At 41.6% G+C, this 23,775-nt stretch overlaps 3 protein-coding genes across 8 annotated transcripts in view; 1 reads left to right on the top strand and 2 right to left on the bottom strand.

Annotated features, from left to right (window-relative positions):
* Kiaa1958 (KIAA1958 ortholog) overlaps positions 1–2,438 on the bottom strand; it is a 120,623-nt gene extending 118,185 nt beyond the window's left edge. For all 3 annotated transcript variants that reach the window (XM_051187881.1, XM_051187880.1, XM_051187879.1), the window contains exon 1: positions 2,297–2,438. The gene's annotated coding sequence lies outside the window, so the exon portion shown is untranslated. The remainder of the gene's footprint in view (positions 1–2,296) is intronic.
* Positions 1–23,775, top strand: part of Ptbp3 (polypyrimidine tract binding protein 3) — a 297,169-nt gene that overhangs the window by 135,477 nt on the left and 137,917 nt on the right. The window lies entirely within an intron of this gene.
* Positions 15,265–23,775, bottom strand: part of Hsdl2 (hydroxysteroid dehydrogenase like 2) — a 38,370-nt gene continuing 29,859 nt past the window's right edge. For 2 of the 4 annotated variants that reach the window (XM_051187896.1, XM_051187899.1), the window contains 3 exons: positions 23,459–23,722; positions 21,500–21,628; positions 15,265–16,216 (listed from right to left, as the gene is read on the bottom strand). In XM_051187896.1, coding sequence (XP_051043853.1) covers positions 16,104–16,216; positions 21,500–21,628; positions 23,459–23,722 — 506 coding nt within the window. In that variant the 3' untranslated portion in view covers positions 15,265–16,103. The remainder of the gene's footprint in view (positions 16,217–21,499; positions 21,629–23,458; positions 23,723–23,775) is intronic. The other 2 variants (XM_051187897.1, XM_051187898.1) reach the window with 2 other exon arrangements.

The raw sequence follows: 23,775 nt of genomic DNA, 5'->3' as shown, positions 1-23,775 counted from the left end.
ACATTTTCTGCAAGGAATATTTCTTGTAAGGTTTTTAAAAATAAAAGAAGCATCAAGTCAAAAAATTAATTTATTCACCCTCTTAAAATGAGTTAAAAAAAATACATAAGCCTCTCTGAAATGCTTCTGATTATACCATTATTAGTTATACAGAAAAAAAAATAGTTACATTTACACACCAGTCAAATGAAAAGGCAAGGTATTATCTCTCAGCCAGCGCAGATAAAGACACTATAGTGCTGATCCAAGAAAACCAGCAGGCACAACTATTACTTTGCCAAAGCATTCCCAACACAGATGCACTGTTGATTTTTTTCCCATTTACACAGAGATGCTTTGTTAAGTCTTATCACTACCACTGACAATCTAATAAATACACAAGCAATTCAGTTTGTTAGCCTGGTTTTTTTGTTTTTTTGTTTTTGTTTTTGTTTTTTGTTTTTTTAGCATTTCTACCAATGACAAAGAGCTGCAACTATGGTGGTGTTCTAGAACTCCCTGTTCGTGACTACAACAGACCTAATTCAAGACTCCTCTTTAAGCTCTTCATAAGGGAAAGAGGATGGACCAAAGCCACACACTATGTTCTATGCCTCTGTATAGTTTAAATTCATTTACCTAATCTAGACCGGAAATAACAGCAGGACATAACAAAACCTGATCAACTCTGGTAGATGAAGCTGCTTCTAGACATGCAGTATGCATAAATGTATAGTTCAATAATATAGAAATTCAGTATGGAACATCGTCAATCTAATGTAACTGGGGCAAGAATCTAGGGTAAATTTTTCTCCCACAAAAATCACTATTTTAAGCATATTAAACTATTTATGATAAAAAATAGTGTACTTAAAAAAAGAGCATTGAACTGTATTTTTTCTTGAATTTTTAATAACTTAATGGAACTTTAAGTAGTTTCCCCACCATAATAATTTTTGTCCTTCTAATTTAGTTTTAAGGAAACTTCCACTTTCTCCAAATGGTTATACTTAGCATTTTGTACTCCTCAAAACTACTAAAAATTAAAAAAAAAAAAAAAGACTCCCAGGTAACAGACTTATGTAGGTCAATATGAAGTCTTACACAGTAAACAAAAAATTTTCTAAGAGAGTGAGGAATAAACAGATTAACATAAGAACATAACCCCATACCTGCATAGAAAACAAAACATTAGTCTGTGAAAGGCATTTCATGAATGCCCACTGGACTTCATTATTTGACTACCTATGAACACATAGCAACTGTTCACAAAGTTAGCAAGCTAATCAAATATGAAAAATCAGAACTACTACCTTACACCTTTCAAAACACCATAACCAACATATACAACAGCCTAGTCCTTGGTTTGTATGCATGGAATACATACATGTATCATATAAAGAAATACAGGTGAGAAAAATCGCTTCTAATATCACATTCTCCTTATATGCTATGAAAAGTACCTATCTTAAAACGTAAAACAAAGGTTTTTAGCCCGCATAAAGACTCTCTAATGCAAGCGCTACCATAAAAGCTGTCATTATCTGACACTCCAGTTAACTATCTTATAGGTAGACTATATACTACCAGTGCTAATATTCAATGATCACTGGGATGGGCGGGGGGACTTTGCTCCAAAACTTCAAAACAAATACAATTGTTTAAAAAAGAAAAAAATCAGTCATGTTCGATTTCCCCTCATTTAAACCACTACCTGACCTTTAGGTATTAAAATTAAAGAATTAAAGATAGCTGTAAGAAAACCACAAACATTTTTTTGTTTGTTTGTTTGTTTTGATCTGGTCAACCCAGCCTCCTCTCCCCAGGACACTTGCTAGTTTTCTTGATCTATTTGATAACAAATACAAATCACTGTGCGCAGCCTCAGATCGCGGGGGGAGCCTTTCGGAGAAAGCCCTTCTCCGTTAGAAACAATAAATAAGGGAGCGGAGCGCTGCACGTTCCTTCACACACCCCACACGCACCTCCCGGTGCCTCCCGACAACCAAGCTAGCCGGGCAGAGCCCCGAAGCGCCTCAGACTCTGCTACTAGCAGGGCAAACCGTCCCTCCTCCTTCCCACCCTCCCGCCCGGCTCGAGGACGCTCGCTCAGGGACAGCCCCCCTCAGAGACGCCGCGGGCCGCGAACCCGCAGGCGCCCGGCTCTGCGCCCGCAGACCCCTCCGCCCCTAGCGCCCTCCCGCCTCGCTGGCCCCGGCAGACAAAAGGAGGGTTCGGCGGGTCACGGCGCGGGCGCCCACGCACAAAGAGGCCCCGCGCCCGCTTGCTCGCCGGCCCCGCGAGGGCTCTCACCCACCTGCAGGTGTCTGTGCGTCTGTCCATAGGAACGCGGGCGATGGGGCCTGCGGGAGCCGGGCGGCCCGGGCTGGACGGGGCGGGACGGCGGAGCGGAGGAGGACGACAGCACCCACCGCCGGAGGCCCGGGCACTGGAGCCGGTGCAGCGGGAAGGGCACCCCGCGGGCTGCGCGGCGGGTGACGGCGGTGGTGCGGTGGGGGGCACGGGCGGCAGCCTGGCTCGGCCACCGGCGCGCACCGCTCCGTGCGCCCCGGGCTCCGCGAGCCCGGCTTGGAGCGCGGGGGCGGGGCCGCGCGGGGCGGGGCCGAGAGGGGCGGGGCGGGGGCTCGGACCCGGGCTCCAGCCGGCACCGGAAGCGCTCGGCGGGCGCCCGGACCTACAGGAAGTGTGTAGCGACGCCCGCGGAAGGCGCCCGACCCGCGGCGCTCGCTGCCCTAAGGTGGCGAGGGCCAAGCTCCTGCCACCGGCACGCACAGCACTGAGCCCGCCGAGCTCGGTTCCCGCCGCTCCAGTAGGTACGGGACCCGCGGTCTCTGCCACTTTCTACGCAGGTCGGTTGTCCCCGTCTCCTCGCACTTCATCCTAAACACTGACAGTAAGCAGATGTGTGCCAGGTGGCCTGCGACGCACAGAGTACTCACCCCATGGTGTCCTAACACTCCACAGCATCACACACACCTGTAAACGGGACTTCTTAGGATAAAAAAGGATGTTACACGGTGTTAAAGATTCTACAAGGCTAAATAATTTAACTTCGAGATTATGAACCGTTAAAATATTGCAGACCGGAGCCAAGTTATCTTGGAGTTTTTTAGTTCCTTTGGAACATACAATACCCTCGTGCCTAACAAAAACCTTTCAAATGCATTCTTAACAGAAGCTGCAGAGACAGCTCTGTGGTTTAGAGCACTGGCTGCTCTTCCAGAAAGAACACCCAGGTTTGATTCCCAACATCCACACGGTGGCTCACAGCAGCCTGTAACCCCAGTTCCTGGGACTCGGGTGCCTTTTCTAGCCCCTGCAGAGGCTGACACAAATGGTGCACACGCGCGTACCTGCAAGCAAAAGCTACAAGTGTCAGCATCAGAAACCTGTAAGTCTGGCCCACTTTGCTATAACCTATCTACCTGTAGTCCGTGCCATTTGATAAGTGCCTTGACTTTGTGAGTTTCTTTGTTTTACAAGTAATAAAAAAAAAAAAAATCTCGTGTGTAACTACTTCCACAGTGAAGCGTGTCTTTGGGGGCGATCTGAATCCATGTTGCTGGGCCATCATCACTCATTTGGTTCAAGAACAGACTATCTCTGAGCTAAGAGCTATATTTTTTTTTCCATCTACACACTCATCCTACCTAAGGAGTACGTAAAATTCTCAGGCTGGTGGTCTGGTACACGGAGACAGGAGATAACTTACACAACATGGCAAGGCTGCATGTTTAAGAAACACTTTCTTGGCACTTACAGGGAGCTCAGGTTTGTGCCAAGCACTCGGTGGGCTGTTAATTCTACAAAGCTGATGCTACTAACATTACTATATTATGGAAAATTTGTTAAAATGTTTGTTTTTACATATATGGGTGTTTTGCCCACGTGTATGTCTCTGTACCACCTGTGTGCCTGGTGCCCTTGGAAGCCAATAGAAGGTGTCAAATGCCCTGGGACTGGAGTTAAACATGTTTATGACCTTCCACATGGGTGTTGAGAAATCAAACCCAGGTCCTCCGGAAGAGCAGCTAGTGATCCTAACTACTGAGCCATTTCTCCAGCCCCACATTTTCCAGGTACATACTGAGTAGTGATATTGCAGTTCATTGGGTGATTATAGTTTTAGTTTTCAGAAACTGAAGCTCACAGAAACTAAGAAATCTTAAGTACCTAGTTTCTTGTTGGAGCTCAGATTCATTCAAAGCAGGGAGTCCATGTTCTTAACTCCTTTTGCTTCTCACAACACTGAGCAGTTTCCAGAACATTTATAATGCTAATAAGTTATATTTAGTACATAACATGATTACCCTTAGATACTACCCACACCTTGACCTCACACTTCCTATGATAGGAAATCTCAGTCACTGTTACCTCTGAGGTAAATGAGAGAAGAGAATATGACAGCAATTGAAGACAAAGGATCCAGGGTCATCCCAGACCTGTCAGGTAACTTAAACATTGTCACATCAGTCCGGTCTCTCCTACATGGCAGTCCCTTGCAATCTTGAGTAGTTTAAGGCTGATACTCTTTAAAAAAAAAAAATTTATGTGTATTTTGCCTGTATGTATCCCTGTGTACCATATGCCAGATGGCCCACCAAGGTCAGAAAAGGACATTAGAACTGGAGTCAGAGAGTTTGTGAGCTGCCATCAAACCTGGCTCCTCTGGAAGAGCAGCAAGTGCTCTTAACAGCTGAGCCAACTCTCCAGTCCCTCAGGTTGATAGCCTTAACCCTATCATTACCAACACTGGTCTGAGCTAAATCAATAACATTTTGTGAATGCTTTGAGTCAGTGAAATCAACTCAAAGCAAAACAAAACTTACATAGTTGTTGCAGAATAATTTTTTTCTTATTTTACATATCACTTCCAGTTTCCTCTCTCTCCCATCCTCCCATGTCTCAACTAAGAAAGAGAACTACAGACCAATATCCCTAATGAACATTGATGCAAAAATACTCAATAAAATACTGACAAATCAAATCCAAGAACACATCAGAGAAATTATCTACCATGACCAAGTAGGTTTCATCCCAGGGATGCAGGGATGGTTCAACATATGAAAATCTAGCAATGTAATCCTCCACATAAACAAACTGAAAAAGAAAAATCATATGATCATCTCACTATATGCTGAAACAGCCTTCTACAAAATCCAACACCCCTTCATGATAAAGGTCTTGGAGAGATCAGGGATAACAGGAATGTACCTAACCATAATAAAAGCAATATACAGTAAACCAACAGCCAACATCAAACTAAATGGAGAGAAACTCCTCTAAAATTAGGAACAAGACAAAGCTGTCCACCCTCTCCATATCTCTTCAATATTGTATTTGAAGTTCTAGCTAGAGCTATAAGACAACAAAGGGAGATCAAGGGGATACAAATAGGAAAGGAAGAAGTTGAACTTTCACTGTTTGCACATGATATGATAGTTTACATAAATGACCCGATAAACTCTTCCAGGGAACTCCTACAGCTGATAAACACCTTTAGCAAAGTGGCCGGATACATGATTAACTAAAAAAACTTCAGTAGCCCTACTATACATAGAAGATAAAGGGGCTGATAAAGAAATCAGAGAAACATCACCCTTTTCAATAGCCACAGAATAATCTTTTTTGTATACCAAAGATTTGTCACTCGGTGGGGGAAAAACATTAAATGCCCAATAGCTAGGCAGAATTTTCACATCAGAGAGGATGCCAGGAAGAAGTTTGGAGACTTGGAGTCACCAGCCAGATAGAGAGGAAGCAGCATTGGCAGAATAGAGTGAAGGTAATAAAGCCATGAGACAAAAAGTGGATTGATAAAAATGGATTAAGTTATAAGAGCTAGTTGGGAACAAGCATAAACTATAAGCCAAGCATTAATAAGAAATCTCCATGAGGTTATTTGGGAACGAGCGGGTGAGACAAAAAATAAAAATCAGCCTACAAAAAAAGGCATTAAATGCAAAATCTTATAATGGCCCCTCAAGCTGGTGAAGGTGCTTGCCTACAACCTGATACAAATGATGGAGAAAGGGACCCAGTTCTGCATGTTGTCCTCTGACCCTCATGCCCACTCACACACACACAAAATACATATTAAAATGTAAATCTCAGGGCTAGAGAGGGTGTCACGTTGAGGAATTCTTCCTACTCTTCCAGAAGACCCAAGTTCAGCTCCTAGCACCTGTAACTCTAACTCCAAGGGAACCAACACACTTTTCTGGACTCCATAGGAACCTAAATATATCAAAACATACATATACAGATGCACAAACATAAATAAGAAATAAAAATCCTTAATAAAAATAATAAATCTCATACTATTTTAAGTAAGTTTGCCATTTTGTTGGGCTGCAATCACAGCTATCACAGATTAGATAACTGCCGGCTGTGGCATGAAGATTTAACTATAACTAGGTGGTGCACGTTTAATTCCAGCACTTGGGAGGTAGAGGCAGGAAAAGTTATGTGAGTTCAAGGCCAGCCTGGTCTACTGAGTGATTTCCAGTACAGCCAGGGTTACACAGAGAAACCTTGTCTCAAAATAAATAAATAATTTTAAAAATTAAATATAAGCTGGGCGTTGGTGGTGCATGGCTTTAATCCTAGCACTCCGGAAGCAGAGGCAGGCAGGTAGGTCTCTGTGAGTTTAAGGCCAGCCTAGTCTACAGAGTGAGTTCCAGGACAGGTTCTAAAACAATACAGAGGAACCTTGTCTTGAAAAAACAAACAAACAAACAAAAATTAAATATAGTTAATATCACCAATATATACTAAAAGTAATTAGGAGACTAAATGTTATATTATTCTACTTTTGCCACAATTAACCATATGGTTTTTGCTATAAAAGCAGCCATTCTATATGCCTGTTTGCAACAGAGAACTTGTGGATTCCTTACCTGCAAAACAATGGGCAAGAAGCCAAGCAATGAAGCAGAAAGAAACTGCTATAGAAAACATTCTAAAAGATATCTTCAGCTGTCTCGTGGTACTTGTGCTGGATAGTTTTATGTCAACTTGACATAAGCTGGGATCATCTAAGAGGAGAGCTTCTCAATTAAGAAAATGCCTCAAAACAAAAAGGAAGGAATGAAGCAAGGAAGAGACAGACAGAAAGAAAGGAAGGAAGGAAGAAAGAAAGAAAGAAAGAAAGAAAGAAAGAAAGAAAGAAAGAAAGAAAATGTCTCTAGCCTGGAGATCGTGGCATATACCTTTAATCAATGCCATTACTTGGGAAGCAAAGGCAGATGAATTTCTGTGAGTTCAAGGCCATCCTGGTCTACAGAGCTAGTTCTAAGACAGCCTACACAAAGAAACCCTGTCTCAAAAAAAAAAAAAAAAAAATCAAAGAAAATGTCTCCATAACATTGGGTTGTAGGCAGGCCTGTAAGACATTTTCTTAATTAGTAATTGGTTGGGGAGTGCCCAGAACTTTGTTGGTAGTGACAACCCTGGGCCAATGGTCCTAGGTTCTATAAGAAAGCCATTGGGATCAAACCTGTAAGCAGCTCTCCTCCATGATCTGTGTTAGCTCCTGCTTCCAGCTTCCTGTATGAGTTTTTGTCCTGCTTGAGTTCCTGTCCTGACTTCCTTTGATGATGAACTATGATGTGGGAGTGTAAACCAAATAAAACTTTTTCTCCCCAACTTGCTTTTGGTCATGTTCATCACAACAATAGTGACCCTAGCTAAGACAGTGCTGAAGAGTTTCTAAATGGGAGGGTGGCCCTGGTTACATACCAGTGTCTCAACAGACTGTTCATGAACCAAGGTCAGAGCAAAAGCAAATCAGGATGGTTCCACCAATGCCTACAACTCAGCCTTGAACTACCTCCATTCCTGATTGATGAAGTTCCAATATTCTGCCTTCCAAAAATAAATCGTTTGTAGAGGAGCTTTTCAGGTTTTTCCTACATAATACCTTGTACCCTACCAATAATTACCATATGTGACAGGAAAAAAAAAGAATAAAAACCAAAATGAAAAAGAGGACAGTGAAGACATCCACGCATGTCCAGGATGTCCTGCTCATTAGATAGACCCTTTAGAGTAGCTGTGATTCATATGACCAAGATATATGTGACAGAATGGAGGCTTTCACTGAATAGTAGGTTTAAAATAATCAAATAGATCCCACTGGGGATACATAAACCAAAACCACAATAGGATGCCAGTGTGCATCATCCACTGAAGTGATGATAACAAGGGCAGCAAAGGCCTAATGAGGAGGTGGAGTACCAAAACTCCATACTTTGGTGCTAATGGGATTGCAGGGTGCTGCGCACTTTGGAAAATATTGCAACCCTGCAAAAGGTTAAACAAAATCCCCATACAGAACTTCTAGGCATATAACCAAGAAAAAGTAAAATATAGCAGCACAAATAATTTACATAAATATTCACAGGCAACATTATTCATAATAGCCCCAAACTGGGAAGAGCTCAGCTGTCCACCAGTTTATGAAGGCATGAATGTTGTCTGATCATACAGTGAAATACTAGTTGACAATAAAAAGGAATAAAGTTGTGTTTATTGTGATTTTTGTTGTGATTTGTTGTTGTTGTTTTTATTGTGTTTGACTATAAGCCACAATGGTAACTTTCTAAAGCCAAGACCAAAAGTTAGATTCAGGTGTCAATTAGGAGATAAGAGGTACAACCAAAATGAGTAAAACATAAATTCATTATTCCTAGATCTCAAGAAGGTTGAAGGTGCTGGCAGGAGGCTGACAAATCTGGTGAGAGCAAGAAACGTAACTAGTGGGCAAGAAAGAGGCAGAAAGGAAGGAAATTGGGGCCAAAGTAATGGTTCAGTGGTTAAGAACACTTGTTGCTCTTGCAAAAAGACCTAGGATTGGTTCCAACACCCACATGGTGACTTACAGTCATCTGTATCTTGTTTCAGGAATGCTCTCTTCTGACTTTCTTGGAGACCCGGCACATGCATGGTACATATATATATACACACACATATGATGGGAGATGTCCTTCTGAATATATGTTTCTTTTATTGGTTGATGACTAAATTACTGGCCAATAGAGGCAGGAAGACAGGCAGAACTAGGAGACGAGGATAATTCTGGAAAAGGTGGGCAGAGAGGAGCAGCAAGGAGACACCATGTAGCCACGAAACAGGTCCAGGCATTCTCTGGTAAGCCAAAACCACGTGGAAATACATAGATCAATAGAAATGGGTTAATAATTAAGACAGAGCTAGCCAGTAAGAAGCCCTAACCATCGGCCAATGGTTTTATAATTAATATAGCTTCTGTGTGTTTATTTGGGGCTAAGGGCGGTGGGACCTGGCTGGGAGAAGGTCCAGCAACACACATGAATAAATTTTAAAGGAAATTAAATCTTTGGTTCTGAGTTTGTTAAAATATGTCCATGGTTGCATTTTAAACTTCACTGAGGGATTATGTGTAAGCCCCTTGAGCTACACATGTGGCCAGGCACCTCCCTACAAAGACCTCTAAATGTCAGGTTCCACAGAACACTCTAACTGCTGGACACTGTGCCCCCTCACCTCCTGTGGAATAATCCTTTTGTACACTATTAAGATTTATCATTCGGATTAATAAAAAGCTGATTGGCCAGGAGCCAGGCAGGAAGTGTAGGGAGGACAACCAACTAGGAGAATTCTGGGAGGAAGGGCAGAGTCAGAGGAGTCACCAGCAGATGCGTGGAGAAGCAGGATGAGCATGCTGTACTGAGCGTGCTCAGTGGCAGAGTATAGATAAGAAATGTGGGTTCATTTATGTAAGAGTCAGCTACTAACAAGCCTGATCTATTGGCCAGGGATTTATAAATAATGTAAGCCTCAGTGTGTTTATTTAGGAGCTGCTGGTAGGAGAAACTTCGGCCTGCACCACCACCACCACCACCACCACGGAATAAAAAGCCTGATCTTTAAACATGAAAAATCACCCAATCTCCACCCAGGAAAGCTCCACCCTGAAAAGTTCCACCTCTTTCCCAAGAAACTCTATGTAAGCTTTGTATACTGCTCAGTTTCTCACCTAAGCAGAGACAGACTCCTATTTTTTTTCCCCTCCCAATAGATCTGTTGTGTGAGAGTTGTTGTGTGGTGTGGCTGTGGAATTTTTTGGCTCCTAGCTGCTAGGATACCTTTCCATCCAAGCTGTAATGCTTACAATTGCTTCTGTTGACTTGGATAGGCTCTTCTGGGCCTGCATTTCCCCTCCTGGTCTACGATCCACTGGGACCCTATCCTTCACCTCCTGTCCACCCCAACAGTTCTCACCTTCCAGATCACTGATCGTTTCAGCACCCTACCCACCAGCTGTAATTAGAAGTTTCTCCTTCAGTCAGTGTAAATGTTCCACTGAGTCTGAGGAAGCGACCCTTGAGACCCTTGAGTGTCCGGCACCCCTCTGGTACTCTTGGAGGCAGCCAAGGTCTTTAAAGCTACAGCTGTCCCTCTTCAGCTAACCCTCTCCCAGCCCCCTTAGAGCTGTGATTCTACAGTTTCCTTAGGCCAAATCAAGCTATTGTGCCCCTTCCTGCTCTCTTCTCCCTCCTTACCCCTGGAGCTGCCCGCAATCCCACAGCTCCTTTAGGCCCTCATGACTTTGTGACCCCATCCCCAACCCTTTCCTGTTCATGAGACCCCTCCTCCTAGAGCTCAGTTTTTGTTTTCCCCTTCTCACCTCTATGAAAGCCCTGGTACCAGGCACTGAGTCTCTCCGCTGGCTTAGCCAGGTTAAGCCTCTGACCCCCTTGAGTGTGGTGATGACCCACTTAACAGCTTGGTCCTCATTCACTCCTCCCTGAGTCCCAGATACGCCCACGACTGTAGGCTGCAATGAATTTTCCTTTTCTTTCATCCATGTGAACATGTCTTCCTTACCCTCTCAGTCCCCCTTGGGATGCCTCTCCACCTGATGGCCCTAAATTTATTCACTTTTGCAATTAAATTTGGTATCAATACCCTTAGATAATCAATCAAAAGAGCCACCTACCAACACTTACTGTTTGGAACCTTTACAATACTGTGAATGATCAGATATGAAAAGCCCCCATTTCTTGTCTCCAAGCCCTGTTTGGTTTTGTCTAGCCCCCCCCCCCACACACACATTGTGTAAATATTCTGTTACCATCGATGAATCTGTTAATGCAAAGTGCTCTGAGCTAGGGGTGAGACAACAGCAGGAGTTGGAGAAATCAAAGGAGTAAGTCAGCTGCAACATGCACACTCTACACACACTCTTCACTGGCTGGTCTTCTCTCAGCTCCCTCCTGCAGCATCCCTCACCTGTAGCCAGGCCTAAAAATTTCCTCTCTCTAAGCCTTCTTTAGATTTAGTCTACAGGGATTCCAGTGTCTTTTAGGTGTGAGTGCCATTACACTGTTGTTTTATGCTGTCCCACTTCAGTTAAGATCTGGCTGTAGAATTAGGGCATGGCTCCCTCTCCCCTAGACTGAAGCATGCTTGTTTAAAGGTTTCTTCCGAAAATCTCTGTCCCATATTAGTCAAGCCATCTGCTATGTGACAGAGAAAGGAGAACAAACCAAAATAAAGGGACAGCCTATTCCTAACAGGGACTATTGCTACACATCTCATACTCTTTTGGTTTAGTGCTCTAAAACTTTTGCTAAGGTATAAATTGTATCTCAAGATTTATAAAACTATTGTGTAAACTTCCTGTACCTCAAGATTTGTAAGCATATTGGGGTCTGATTAAAACCCTGTAAAATCTGTAAAAAAAAAAAAAAAAAAAAAAAAAAAAAGGTTAATTTAAAACTAATAACACAACAAGTGATAGTTAAAAATCTATATATAGGTAAACTTAAAGGAAACATGTAACTTGCTCCAGTCTTAGCTGCTCTCCCCCCACAGGGATAGAAGTAGCCATGTGGCTGACAGCCATCTTTGCTAGAGTTGGAAAGGATGGACTCTGCCATGTGACCCCATTCCCATCTTGATAAAAGTGACCACATGACATAAGCCACCCAAGGAAAAACAACTCCTCCTAGCTGTGAGGTCCAAAACAGAGGATTCTTCCACTGTTTCCAGTCGCACTAACAAGCTTCAACAAACAGTCCCTTCTCTTCCTCTCTAGCCTCTCTGGCTTCTCTTTCTCTCTTCTCAGCAATAGGCTGCCTACCCAGTCAGAGCTGAGGCAGTCCCTGACCAGGACCCAGAATGGAATTACAATACCCCAGGGGTATTGCTTGGGATGTATTTGTAACTTGCCTTCTTGCTGGACACCCTTAAAGAAGTAAATTATGAAAAACTCCAAAAGGTCATCCAGGACAAACACGATAACCTTTCTCAATTCCTAGACAGGGCCCAGACCTGTCTGATCCCTCATAAACCACCCAGACCACGTCCGAGGTACCATCAAGAAGGGTGTTATGGCGTTGACTGCCCTGTGTGCTGAGCATGGGGACATCAAGTTCAGGTGGCCCTTCAGCTAACTTCCTAGATCTATCTGGACATGGATGACTGAAGGGGCCTGGGCTCCCTTGGCCTGACCACAGCCATCTCTCACTGGGAGCCTCAGGTCGACATCACAGTGTCAGGGCAGTCTGTCTTTCTCCTGAACACTGGGTCCACCTACTAAGTCCTCATGGAGTTTTAAGGACCTATATCTTCTTGTTCCCCTATTGTCAGGGTAGGGTGATAACTTTACCATCCTCATCAAACCCCGTCAAATATATCACTCAGGTTCAATACCCTCTCTCTCTCCATAGCCTCAGGGTACTTAAGCCTCTTGTAACTGACCTTTTAAGAAAGAATTTTCTGCAACCTTAGAGCTGCCTGCCACATGTGCATACCCCCTGCAACACCCTTCAGGGTGCCATCATGTGTGTAATTCTACTTAATAGCACTTCTCCAGCTATTTCCTCCTCTATCTTCCCTAACCACTTGTCTCTCCCCTTCTCCTGGGGGTCACTGCAGAGCTCCTGCTTTGTTATTTTTACTAAGAAAGTCATGCAAGTATTCCAGGATACCTTTCCCTTCAGAACCTTAGGTATTCCTTGGGCTCTGACTGCCAGGATACCTTTCTATCAGAGCTGTAACACATTTTGGTTCCTGAATCCAGTACTTCCCTAGCAATTTACTCTCAGTTTTCCCCCAGTTCATGCAGGATCTCCAATGGCTCAGACCATCCTTACCCTCCAGGGCCAAATAGACTCACTGGGCCACCATAAATGCTACAAAATTGGTGAGGATTAGATTCACTAACAGTTGAAAGAGGTGATCTTTTTCTCTTCCTCAATGTCAACTGGTCAGGTATAGTAAAAGATGAGATCGGACAACTCCAGATAGATCTCCAAAATGTAATAAACAGCTTGATGCCTCTGGCTAGTGGCTCATTGACACTCCAATATGGAATTGGATACACACTTTTTAATCCCCTTTCTTCTGCTTTTCTTAATTCTACTAGTTGTACCCTGCTTTATAAACTTATTGTCTAGATTTCAACAACATATTCAAAAGATCTCTAACCAGACTTTTAATCAGTTGCTATTACAAGATTACTGACCCATAGCTACAGAGCCAGAGGCCAGCAACTCCCAATTATACCAATAGTGAAGATCATTTGCCCAAAGGACTTTCAGACACCCTGATTCAACAGGAGGTAGTCTAGTGATAACATTGCCCCTTTATCAATATTAAATTAAAAAGGGGAGAATGTAAGCTCCTCCAGTCATACCAGTGGCCAGAGCCCTCCTCCCAGGACCTCAAACAGCCAGCTTCCACCCACAGAGCACTGGTAATGCCCTAACTCCTGGATCCTACTTAAACCCTACAGAGCAAAAAGCCCAGTCTCTGGACATGAAATCCCACCAATCTTTACCCTGGAAAGCTCCATCCTGAAAAGTTCCACTCCCTTCCCAAGAAACTCACATATACGCCCTATATCTTAATCACTTTGCTATTTCTCACCAGAGCAGAGGCAGTCACCCTCCTGTTTTTTTCCCTCCTGATAAATCACTTATGTGAGGTTTGGTATGTGGTGTGACTTTGTGGTATTCCTTGGCTCCCCGCTGCCAGGGGAGCCACATTATGGATTGTTGGGTGGTTTAAAGAAAAGAGTAGCAAAAGAAAAAAAAATTTTTTTTCTGAGATGCTAAAATAGTGTACTGTAAATTATTATAATGTTAGTAACTATCAAGTATGTTGAATTTTTTGTTTGTTTTTTGTTTTTTTTGAGACAGGGTTTCTCTGTGGCTTTGGAAGCTATCCTGGAACTAGCTCTTGTAGATCAAGCTGGTCTTGAACTCACAGAGATCTGCCTGCCTCTACCTTATGAATGCTGGGACTGAAGGCATGCACCACCACCGATAGGCCAAGTATGTTGATTTTGAGTCACTAGGGTGAAAAGTAAGAGGATATATCATAAACCATCATCAGAGAAGAAAAGTTTTGTGTGTGTCAAAGGTTACAGGGCACAACGGGGTTTCAAATAACTTGTTAAACCCCAAAATGATGTCAATGTAACAAATCTATCAAATGAATTATGGCATTGATACAATACTATGGCATGAATAAACCTTGAAAGTATTATGCCAAGTGAAGGAAGCCTGTCAGGAAGTGATAAAGTATGATTATACTGACCTGTGTCTAGAATAGACAAGTCAGTAGCAAGAGGAAGTTGATTTGTTGTTGCATATGACTGAAATATTTTGTTGGTGCCTGAAAGATGGTTTGGTACATAAAGGCACTTGTCTCCAAGCTTGGTGGCCTGAGTTCAGTCCAGAGGTCCCACATGGTGGAAGGCGAGAACTGACTCCCTGTATTTGTTTCCCTGCCTCCACAAAGGAAAGGGACAGGAAGAAGGGAATGCAATTTTTTGTTGGTTTTGGTTTTGGTTTTTGGAGACAGAGTTCCTCTGTGTAACAGCCCCGGCTGTCCTGGAACCTGCTCTGTAGACCAGGCTGGCCTCGAACTCACAGAGATCAGCCTGCCTCTGACTCCCGAGTACTGGGATTAAAGGTTTATCCCACCACTGCCTGGATTTTTGTTGTTGTTGTTGTTGTTGTTGTTCTAATTCATTGTAATGATGGTTGCTTAACTTGGAAGGAGGGGCAGAACAGTGTATTATATGTTTAGTGAATGGATTACATAGTGATTTATATATTAGATAAAACTGGTTTTGTATTGTTACATTTTTGAGACAGGTCTTACTGTGTTATACAGGCTGGGGTATCCATTCTTACCATTAATAGTCACCATTATATTGTCCTAACAGTGAAATATGACAAGAAAAAGAAATAAAAGGCATACAGAATGAAAGAGATAAATTCATCTTTATTTGATAACATGATTTAAAGAATCTGTTTTTCAAAAGCTGCTGAAGGTAGTAAGTAGACTAATATAAGGCATACTCACAAAATTAATTACATTTCTATATGTTAGCACTTGAAAACTGAGTTTAGCTAGGCATGCTGGTTCATGTCTGTCATCATAGCACTAAGCAAGCTGAGGCAGGAGGACTGGCCTGAGTTCAAGGCCAGGTGGGTTAGTTACCTCAGCTGGAAAAAAAGGGGAAAGCTGAAAATTTAAAGAGATCTAGAATATATCAATAATACAAAATGCTTATGATAAATTTAACACAATTTTGCCTGCAAATATTATATGCTGAAGTCTATAAAACACTGCTGATAAAAACAAAACTCCTTAAAGAAAGAAAGAAAGGATGGATGGGAGAAAGAAAGAAAAGGGCAGGGGCAGGGGGTAAGAATGATAATGCAGTTCTTCACCCAACTGTCTTTGTGAAGACAAAGTAGCTTCATTTTACACGAGAAGTTTTGTAAACAGCTTATTCTATTCTCAGTATTGATTAATCGTTCATGATATGTAGTTTTCCTGCAAGAAAGCAATGAGTGAAATAAAGGCTGAGGGGAAAATTAAAAAAAAAGAAAACCCACAATATATTAGGATGCCACTTAGTGAAGTTGTCCTTGATTGGTTAGTTGTTTTAATTATAATTTCAAGTCTTATAGATACAGAAATTCTACTTTTTCCAGAACAAATACATGTGTCTTTATAAGACAGTGGAGGAGACAACAGATGTTTAACTGTTGAGCTTTTCACTTCTGAGAAGAATCAATATTTTTGCGCCTTATCCTTCATAGTCTGGAATTCATGTGGGTCATCAGCTTCTCCAACTTGATTGCTAGAGCCATGTTTCCTTTAATCTTCAGTTTTCCTGACATGAATGCCATGGTTGGCTTTAGTTTCCCTAAAATGAGAAATGAGACAGAGAACGAAGCTTTAATGCCCTTGGGGTGTGCCACTTCAAGAACATGCATTCTAAGAAGAATTTCCCAGAGTTATATAAATCCCAGAGCACAGAAATTTCTATTACATCATTGCATAATATCCAGGGAACCTCAGTTCCTGACTTGGATGTTAACAATATCCTATCATACAAAAGATAAAGTAAGAAACAGCCTGCAGAAAGTAATGGAAAAAAGCTAAGATGCTACATTTACACATATGCTGGTTACAGCACTCTAAAGAAATGTAGCCCCCAGATGAATTCTGGTAGATAAATACTATGCTGTTATAGTTCGTTAAAGTCTTTAAATTTCAACTTTAAATTCAAGAAATCAAATGGTGCAAAAAAAATCTATAAAATATTTACAAATGATTACTAAGATGGGCATGGCAACACAGCTTGTAACACCAGCACATGGGGGCTAAGTCAGGAGGATCATACGTTCAAAGCCAGTCTGAGCTAAACAGTGGCATTGTGTCAAACAAACAACTAAGACCATTAAATATATAATGTTTGGAGCTGGGAGATGGTTCAATGGGTAAAGTACTTGCTGCACAACTGTGAGGACCTCCATGCAAATCTCCAGAACCTTTGTAAAGCTGAGCACTATAGTGCACACCTGTAACTAGTGTTCCAACTTTGAGATGGGAGGCAGACATAGAACCCAAGGAAGCTTGTGGACAGCTAGTATGGCATATACAGCAATGAACAAAGACAGGCTGTCTAATGGTGGAAGGTGAGAACAGACACCCAAAGTTGTTCTCTGACCTCTATGCATGTACATTGGTACCCGAAGATGTGTGTTCAAATAAACATGCAAACACACCTACACTAAAAATTTTTATTTTTAGTATATCATACGTAGGACTTTAGAAATGGTTCTGTGATTAAGAACTTACACAGTTCTTTAAGAAGATATGAGTGTATTTCCTCACACCTATGTCCAGTAGCTCACAAATGCCCATCACTCCAGTTCCAGAGGATCTGATGTTTCCAGTCTCTATTGTACACACATGCGCATGCACGCGCACACACACACACACACACACACACACACACACACACACTCAAAGTATAGTATTGTGGAATATTTGTACACTGTGTGAAGATGAGTTGCTGTGATTGGTGTAATAAAAAAATGAACGGCCAGTAGCTAAGGAAAGAGTATAGACGGGACTTCCAGGCAGACAAAACTCTGGGAAGAAGGGCAGGAATCACCAGAAAACACAGACAGTAAACAGGAGATGTGGATGTAAGAATGGTAACACCACGAGGCAGAACTTAATATAAATGGGTTAATTTAAGTTATAAGAGCTAGTTGGCAACAAGCCTAAGCTAAGGCCAAGCTTTCATAATTAGCCATAAGTCTCTGTTTCATTATTTGTGAGCTGGCAATCAAAAGAAAAATCCAAGTACAGTATACCCTATGAAAACAAAAATACGTTAGCATTTGTCTTTTCTTTTTATATGTATTTATTTATTATGTATACAATGTTCTGTCTGCATGTTTGCCTGCATGCCAGATCTCATTATAGATGGTTGTGAGCCACCATGTGGTTGCTAAGAACTCAGGACCTCTAGAAGAGCAATCAATGCTCTTAACCTCTGAGTCATCTCTCCAGCCCCCAATGTTGGCATTTTTCAACCAGAGAAATGTAAACATTAAAAATAGAATTATAGGGTGGGAGGTGGCAGACAAATCTCTGAATTCTAGGCTAGCCTGGTCTACAGCACAAGTTCCAGGGCAGTTAGGACTATACCCAGAAGCCCTGTCTCAACCCTACCCCACCCCCAAAGCTGTAGCTCTAACAATATCAGTTCTGCAGAGAAAGGACCTATGCTTTCCTTTATACTAATATTCAGTGTCAGTTCAATCTGAGCAGAGAGTAAACAGGAAAACTGAGGCTCAAAGTCACACAGCTTGTATACAACAGTGCTTCAATTCTTAGCCAGGCATGACCAACTAGCATTTATGACTCCCTTATATTCTGATAGTTTAGACACTGCGTATATTTCCTAGAAGGCACAACATGGTTCTAGTACATTAGTGGCCATCCCACCTCTCACCTGTGACATATGCAGGTTCAAAACAAAGCAAAAACATGCAAAAAGCAATTTGATGAAGAAAAACACTGAAATAATTCATGATGTTGAGGATTACTGACAATAATATTATTATTAATAAATAACAATGTTGATGCTGGAGAGATGGCTCAGCCTGGTGACCTAAGTTCAATACCCACAACCCATATAAAGGTTAAAGGAGATAATAGGATCTATAAAGTTGTCCTCTGACCTCCACAGGAGTGCCATGGTACACATACATACCCATCCACCCCATACAAACACTTAATACAACTAAAGGTAAAAACTCAAAATGGACCATAGACCTATATATAAGAAATAAAAATGTAAAGTCTTATAAGAAAACACAGGGAAATTGTGGATTAAATGAGGCTGCCCCTGAAGGCTCACATATTTAACCCCTGGTTCACAATGAGGAGACTACAGAAGTCTAGGACACGGAGCTTGCTAAAAGAGGCAGACCATTGCAAGGAGGCCCGGAGTATGTATGGCCTTATCCTACTTCCAGTTTGTTCCCTGTCTCCTATGTGCAGATGAGATGTCGTCGCTCAACTGTGCCATGCCTCTCCCACCATTATGGATACTCCCTCAAGAACCACACAGTTGCTTTGAGTCATGGTATCTTATCACAGCAACATAAAACTGACTAATACAAAGGGTAAGTCTTTATACCTTAAGTTTGGCAAGGAGTCTTAGATATGACACTATAGCATAAACAACAACAAAAAAAAGATAAATTTATACTCCTACCAACTAGACAAGGTTTCTCTGTGAAACAGTCCTGGCTGTCCTAGAACTTGCTCTGTAGACCAAGTCAGCCTTGAACTCACAGAGATCCGCCAGCCTCTGCCTCCCATGTGCTGGGATTAAAGGCCGCCACCACCCAGCTTTCTACCAATTTTTTTTTAAAAATTACTTCAAAATGTATCATGAAGAAAGTGAATGAGAGGATGGAGAGATAGCTCAGAGATTAAAAGCACTAGCTGCTCTTCCAGAAGTACTGAGTTCAATTCCCAGAAAACCATATGCAGCTCATAACCATCTATAATGAGATCTTATGCCCTTTCTGGCATGTAGGCAAATATGCAGACTCATATACATAAATAAATAAATAAATATTTTTTAAAAAAAGAAAAGAGTAATAAAGCAGAAGAAAGTATTTACATATAACATACCCAGAAATATAAAAATAATTCTTGCCAGGCAGTGGTGACACATGCCTTAAATCTCAGTCCTCAGCACTCAGGAGGCAGAGGCAGGCAGATCTCTGTGAGTTCAAGGCCAGCATGGTCTACAAAGCTACACAGAGAAACCCTGTCTCAAAAAACCATTAAATAAATAAATAAATAAATAAATAAATAAATAAATAAATAAATAAATAAATCTCCATGATTCATATTTGCCAAACATTTAAGCTAGGGTATGGTGGTGCACACCTTTAATCCCAGCACTCAGGAGGAAGATGCAGCAGGATCTCTGTGATCTGTGAGTTCAATGTCAGTGTGGTTTACATTGCAAGTTCTGGGGCAGCCAGGAATGCACAGAGACACTGCCTCAAAAAATAAAAACAAAGCCAGGCTGTGGTGGCACACACCTTTCATCCCAGCACTCTGGAGGCAGAGGCAGGTGGATCTTTATGAATTTAAGGTCTACAGAGCAAGTTCTAAGACAGCCAAGGCTACCCAGAGAAACCCTGTCTCAAAAAACTAGGAACAAAAATAAAACAAAACAAAACAAAACAAAAAATTTACCGAACATTGCTATTTAATCTCTAGTAAAAAATAGTTTTTGATATACCAAACTACTACAAATAGCTAGATGCAAAAATTCATGAAGATGTGATAATGTATAATTTGAAAAGATCACCAAATATAATAATGGTATAATTTTGCTCTATAAGCATGTGTGTATATACACACACATATATATACATATACATAAATATATGTGTATAGGATGCTAACCCAATTTAATTGATGGACATCTTTCAAAAGTATAGTAACTACTACAAAAGTATATACTACTACAAAAGTTAAACAAGGTAGGGAGATGGTTTAGTGATTAAGAGTACTTGCTGCATAGGCTGAGTTTGAATCCCCAACCTGTGTAAAGAGCTCAGCATGTCTACACACGTGCCTGTAACTCCAGAGCTGTGAGGATACGAAATAGGAGGATTTCTGGGGTTTGCTAGCTGGCAGCCAAGCTCCAGGTTTCAGGAAAGACCCTTTCTGAAGGGAATATGGAAGAGCATGATAGGGCATGGCACCAGATATCCTCATTTGGCCTCTGTATGTGTATACATGCTTGGGCATTTGCACCTGAACACATATGCATAAAGACCACACACACAATAGTTAAAACTTTGATCACTGGGTCCATATACAATATAGCCCAACCAGAAATGGAAAACAGGACTTGGAGGGCACAGAATATACTGATACTATTTAACAAGATTTAAAAAGAACAAATATATGAGTAACACTTTATAATTCATTACATGAAAGATTTTTACATTTGAATATTATAATACCTTAATCGAGAATGCTGTTCCTAAATTTTTAGAATTTATGTTAACTTACCACTTTCAGTTGTATTCTAAGAGAAGAAGATAGAACAAATCACCCTTAAAATTATTTTGGCACTTTAAGAGCTAACTGGGCAGAACATAAAGTCATGCAAAGGATTCCCTGGAATATAGACTCCACAAAAGCAGGGAACTGGGCACAAGGATAGACCTGGCTCCTGATTCCTGGCTCCTTTACGGCATCTGATGAGGCTGATGTGTGACTTGGTTTTAATAAGTGAGCTATTGTTGACTTCTGAGTTCCAGCAGCTACGCTTTGAAACTACAGTACCTTGTGCAGGTAGAATGGAGCCTGCTTAGTAATCCTTTTATTTATCTCTTTGTTTCCAACATTACATTATCAGCTTCTCAGTGATAAAAAAAGAACGATCTACCATCAGTTTTCCATTTGTCAGATGAGGTAAAAATGGCAGGAGAGGAACAATCTTCCAAGACTATATGATTGTCAGCATATTAGAGAAATAGATAGCACCCATTGTTAGGGACATTTCTGCCCCTTGATTATCCAGAAAAAGAGAAAGAGCATTCAAAAAGTTCCATTTAAAACAAGTGAACCAAGAGAGCTGAAAACTTACCTGAAAACATTTTGACAAAATCATCAGTGGTCATACTCATCACCACATCTGCCCGGTCGGAGGGCTCTCCATGTCCAACTTTCCCACCCTTACTCTTCAGATCAAGAAACCATGTGCCACCATCTTCACCTGCACAGATAAATATGTGGAAATACGTATAATCATTACTACAGTTTTAACAGTCTTTTAACATGCTGCCCCTGGTTCAAATCCTCAGGCTACCATCAAACTCAGAACATACTATGGTTCAAGTACTGTGCTAGGTTCTGGAGACCATTCAATAGCAAAGAGAAAAGCCAGGTTCTCCTCCAAAGAGGAAACTGAGGTGATGTTGGTGTGTTAATGGAGGGACAGCAAAGCTGGAGTGTTGGAATTCACACAGAAGTTACAACAGTGCTTAAGTGGGGCTGTGAAGGAAATGGCTTAGTGTTTGTTGGGCATAGCACTTCAGTCTGGAGACAAATGGTAGTGAAGAAAACAGAGGCTGTTGAGGAAGCCTAGAAGGAAAAAGTGGTCAACAGCCTCAGATCCTGCAGAGGATAGGGAAAGCACAGCCATCATCTAGGATCATGACCAAAACAAATTCTGTAGAGCAAAAAGAAAAATTGGAGGGACTATATTTAATAGAGTAAGCTGCAGGTAAAAATAAGTATGGCCCTGAAAGAGAAAGACAGGGCACATGGTCTGGGATTATTGTTATCTTCTGTTTTAACAATAGGATATAGCTGAGAACATTAGAATAACTGTAGGAAAGAAGGCTTCAGGGTGCCCACATAGAAGAAAAGGCACAGTCAGCAGAATGATTCCAGAGGAAGCCAGAGAAAATGGGACCTCGACCTCTGACACTTCACTGTCACCATCTGTCAGAAATGGAAACACTCACATGGCCCCCTACCTATTGGATCAAATTCTCCATCTGAGGAAGAGTCTAGGTACAGTTGTTAGTCAAGCTCAGGAGGCTCTGATGGAGAGCTAAGCTCTGTCCCACTGGGAGAAAAAGAGGGCCTATGCCGGCTGATTACATCTGACATCAGGACCTGGCCACAGAAGTCTAAAGTGCTGTTTGGACCTATCTCATGAGGGAAAATAGATGAATCCTCACAAGTCCAGATGATGTCTTTTTTTTTTTTTTTTTTTTTTGATTGGGCAGCTTTGATGCAATTCTGGGGCAACCTGATAGATTCATCTAGAACTAACCTTTGATAGATAGGTCATGAAATACAAATGAAAAGTTCAGCAAGTTTAGGATATTGGGGGGGGGGGGAGGCTGAAGCAACAGACCATGAGTTCAGAAACTAAAAGGAAGTTAAAAAGAAAGGTAGATTAAGATATGGCAGAGAACAGCATAAAGAATGACAAAGATTGCATATAGTGGAACTAAATTAGTTCTTAAAACTACAATTAACTTGTGTTACTTTTATTATATAGGAAAACATGTAAAGAGTTATTGGTTTGGTTTTCAGAGACAGGGTTTCTGTGTAGCCCTGGCTGTCCTGGAACTCACTATGTAGACCAGGATCTCAAACTCAGAGATCCACGTGCCTCTGCCTCCCAAGTTCTAGAATTATAGGGGGTGCACCACCACTGCCTGGCTCATGTGTAAAGATGTTCATACTGTATTCATACTGACCTAACCCAAAATAAAAATGGTCAGCTGCCCACAATTGATAAATTATTGTATTACATTACCTGTCACAATGCATATGTCCATCTATATAGGATTTCCTCTCTATTATATATGCCAAGGAGTTATTTTAACACTGAAAGTATATGCCACAGAAATGTTTTCTACATGTTTCCATATAAACAAATCTAACTCAAAAGACAAATAGATAGTTATTTGCTGTTTTTGAGTGTCTATATTCAATATTCCTAGATATAGCTAACCATTAGGTATCAAAGTCTGGTTTTCTTCCCACTGTTTCATAAAAGCTCTGGGTCACTGGACACAATTTTCACCTGAGAGTTCAAACTGATAGACTGCTTGTGTGGCTTTAACAACATCATCACTGAGAGAATCCTTAACAATTCTAAATGTTTCTTCCACAGCTCCAAAATGTGGTTTTGGTGGTGGCTGTGGCTGTGGCTGTGGCTGTGGCTGTTGCTGTTGCTGTGGCTGTGGCTGTGGCTGTGGCTGTGATTGCAGCTGTGGTGGTGGCTGTGGCTGCAGTAGTGGTGATGGCTGCCGGTGTGGCTTCTCTTCTTTTACTTCTGGTACAGAATCTGGAAAATATAATTTACATAAACATCCTTAAAGCCTTGGCAGTGTAAGGCCA

The sequence above is a fragment of the Phodopus roborovskii genome, unplaced genomic scaffold, assembly GCF_943737965.1.
Source record: "Phodopus roborovskii unplaced genomic scaffold, PHOROB, whole genome shotgun sequence".
NCBI lineage: Eukaryota > Metazoa > Chordata > Mammalia > Rodentia > Cricetidae > Phodopus > Phodopus roborovskii.
Note: the sequence above shows the minus strand (reverse complement) of the source record. Positions and strands in the feature narration are given on the sequence as shown.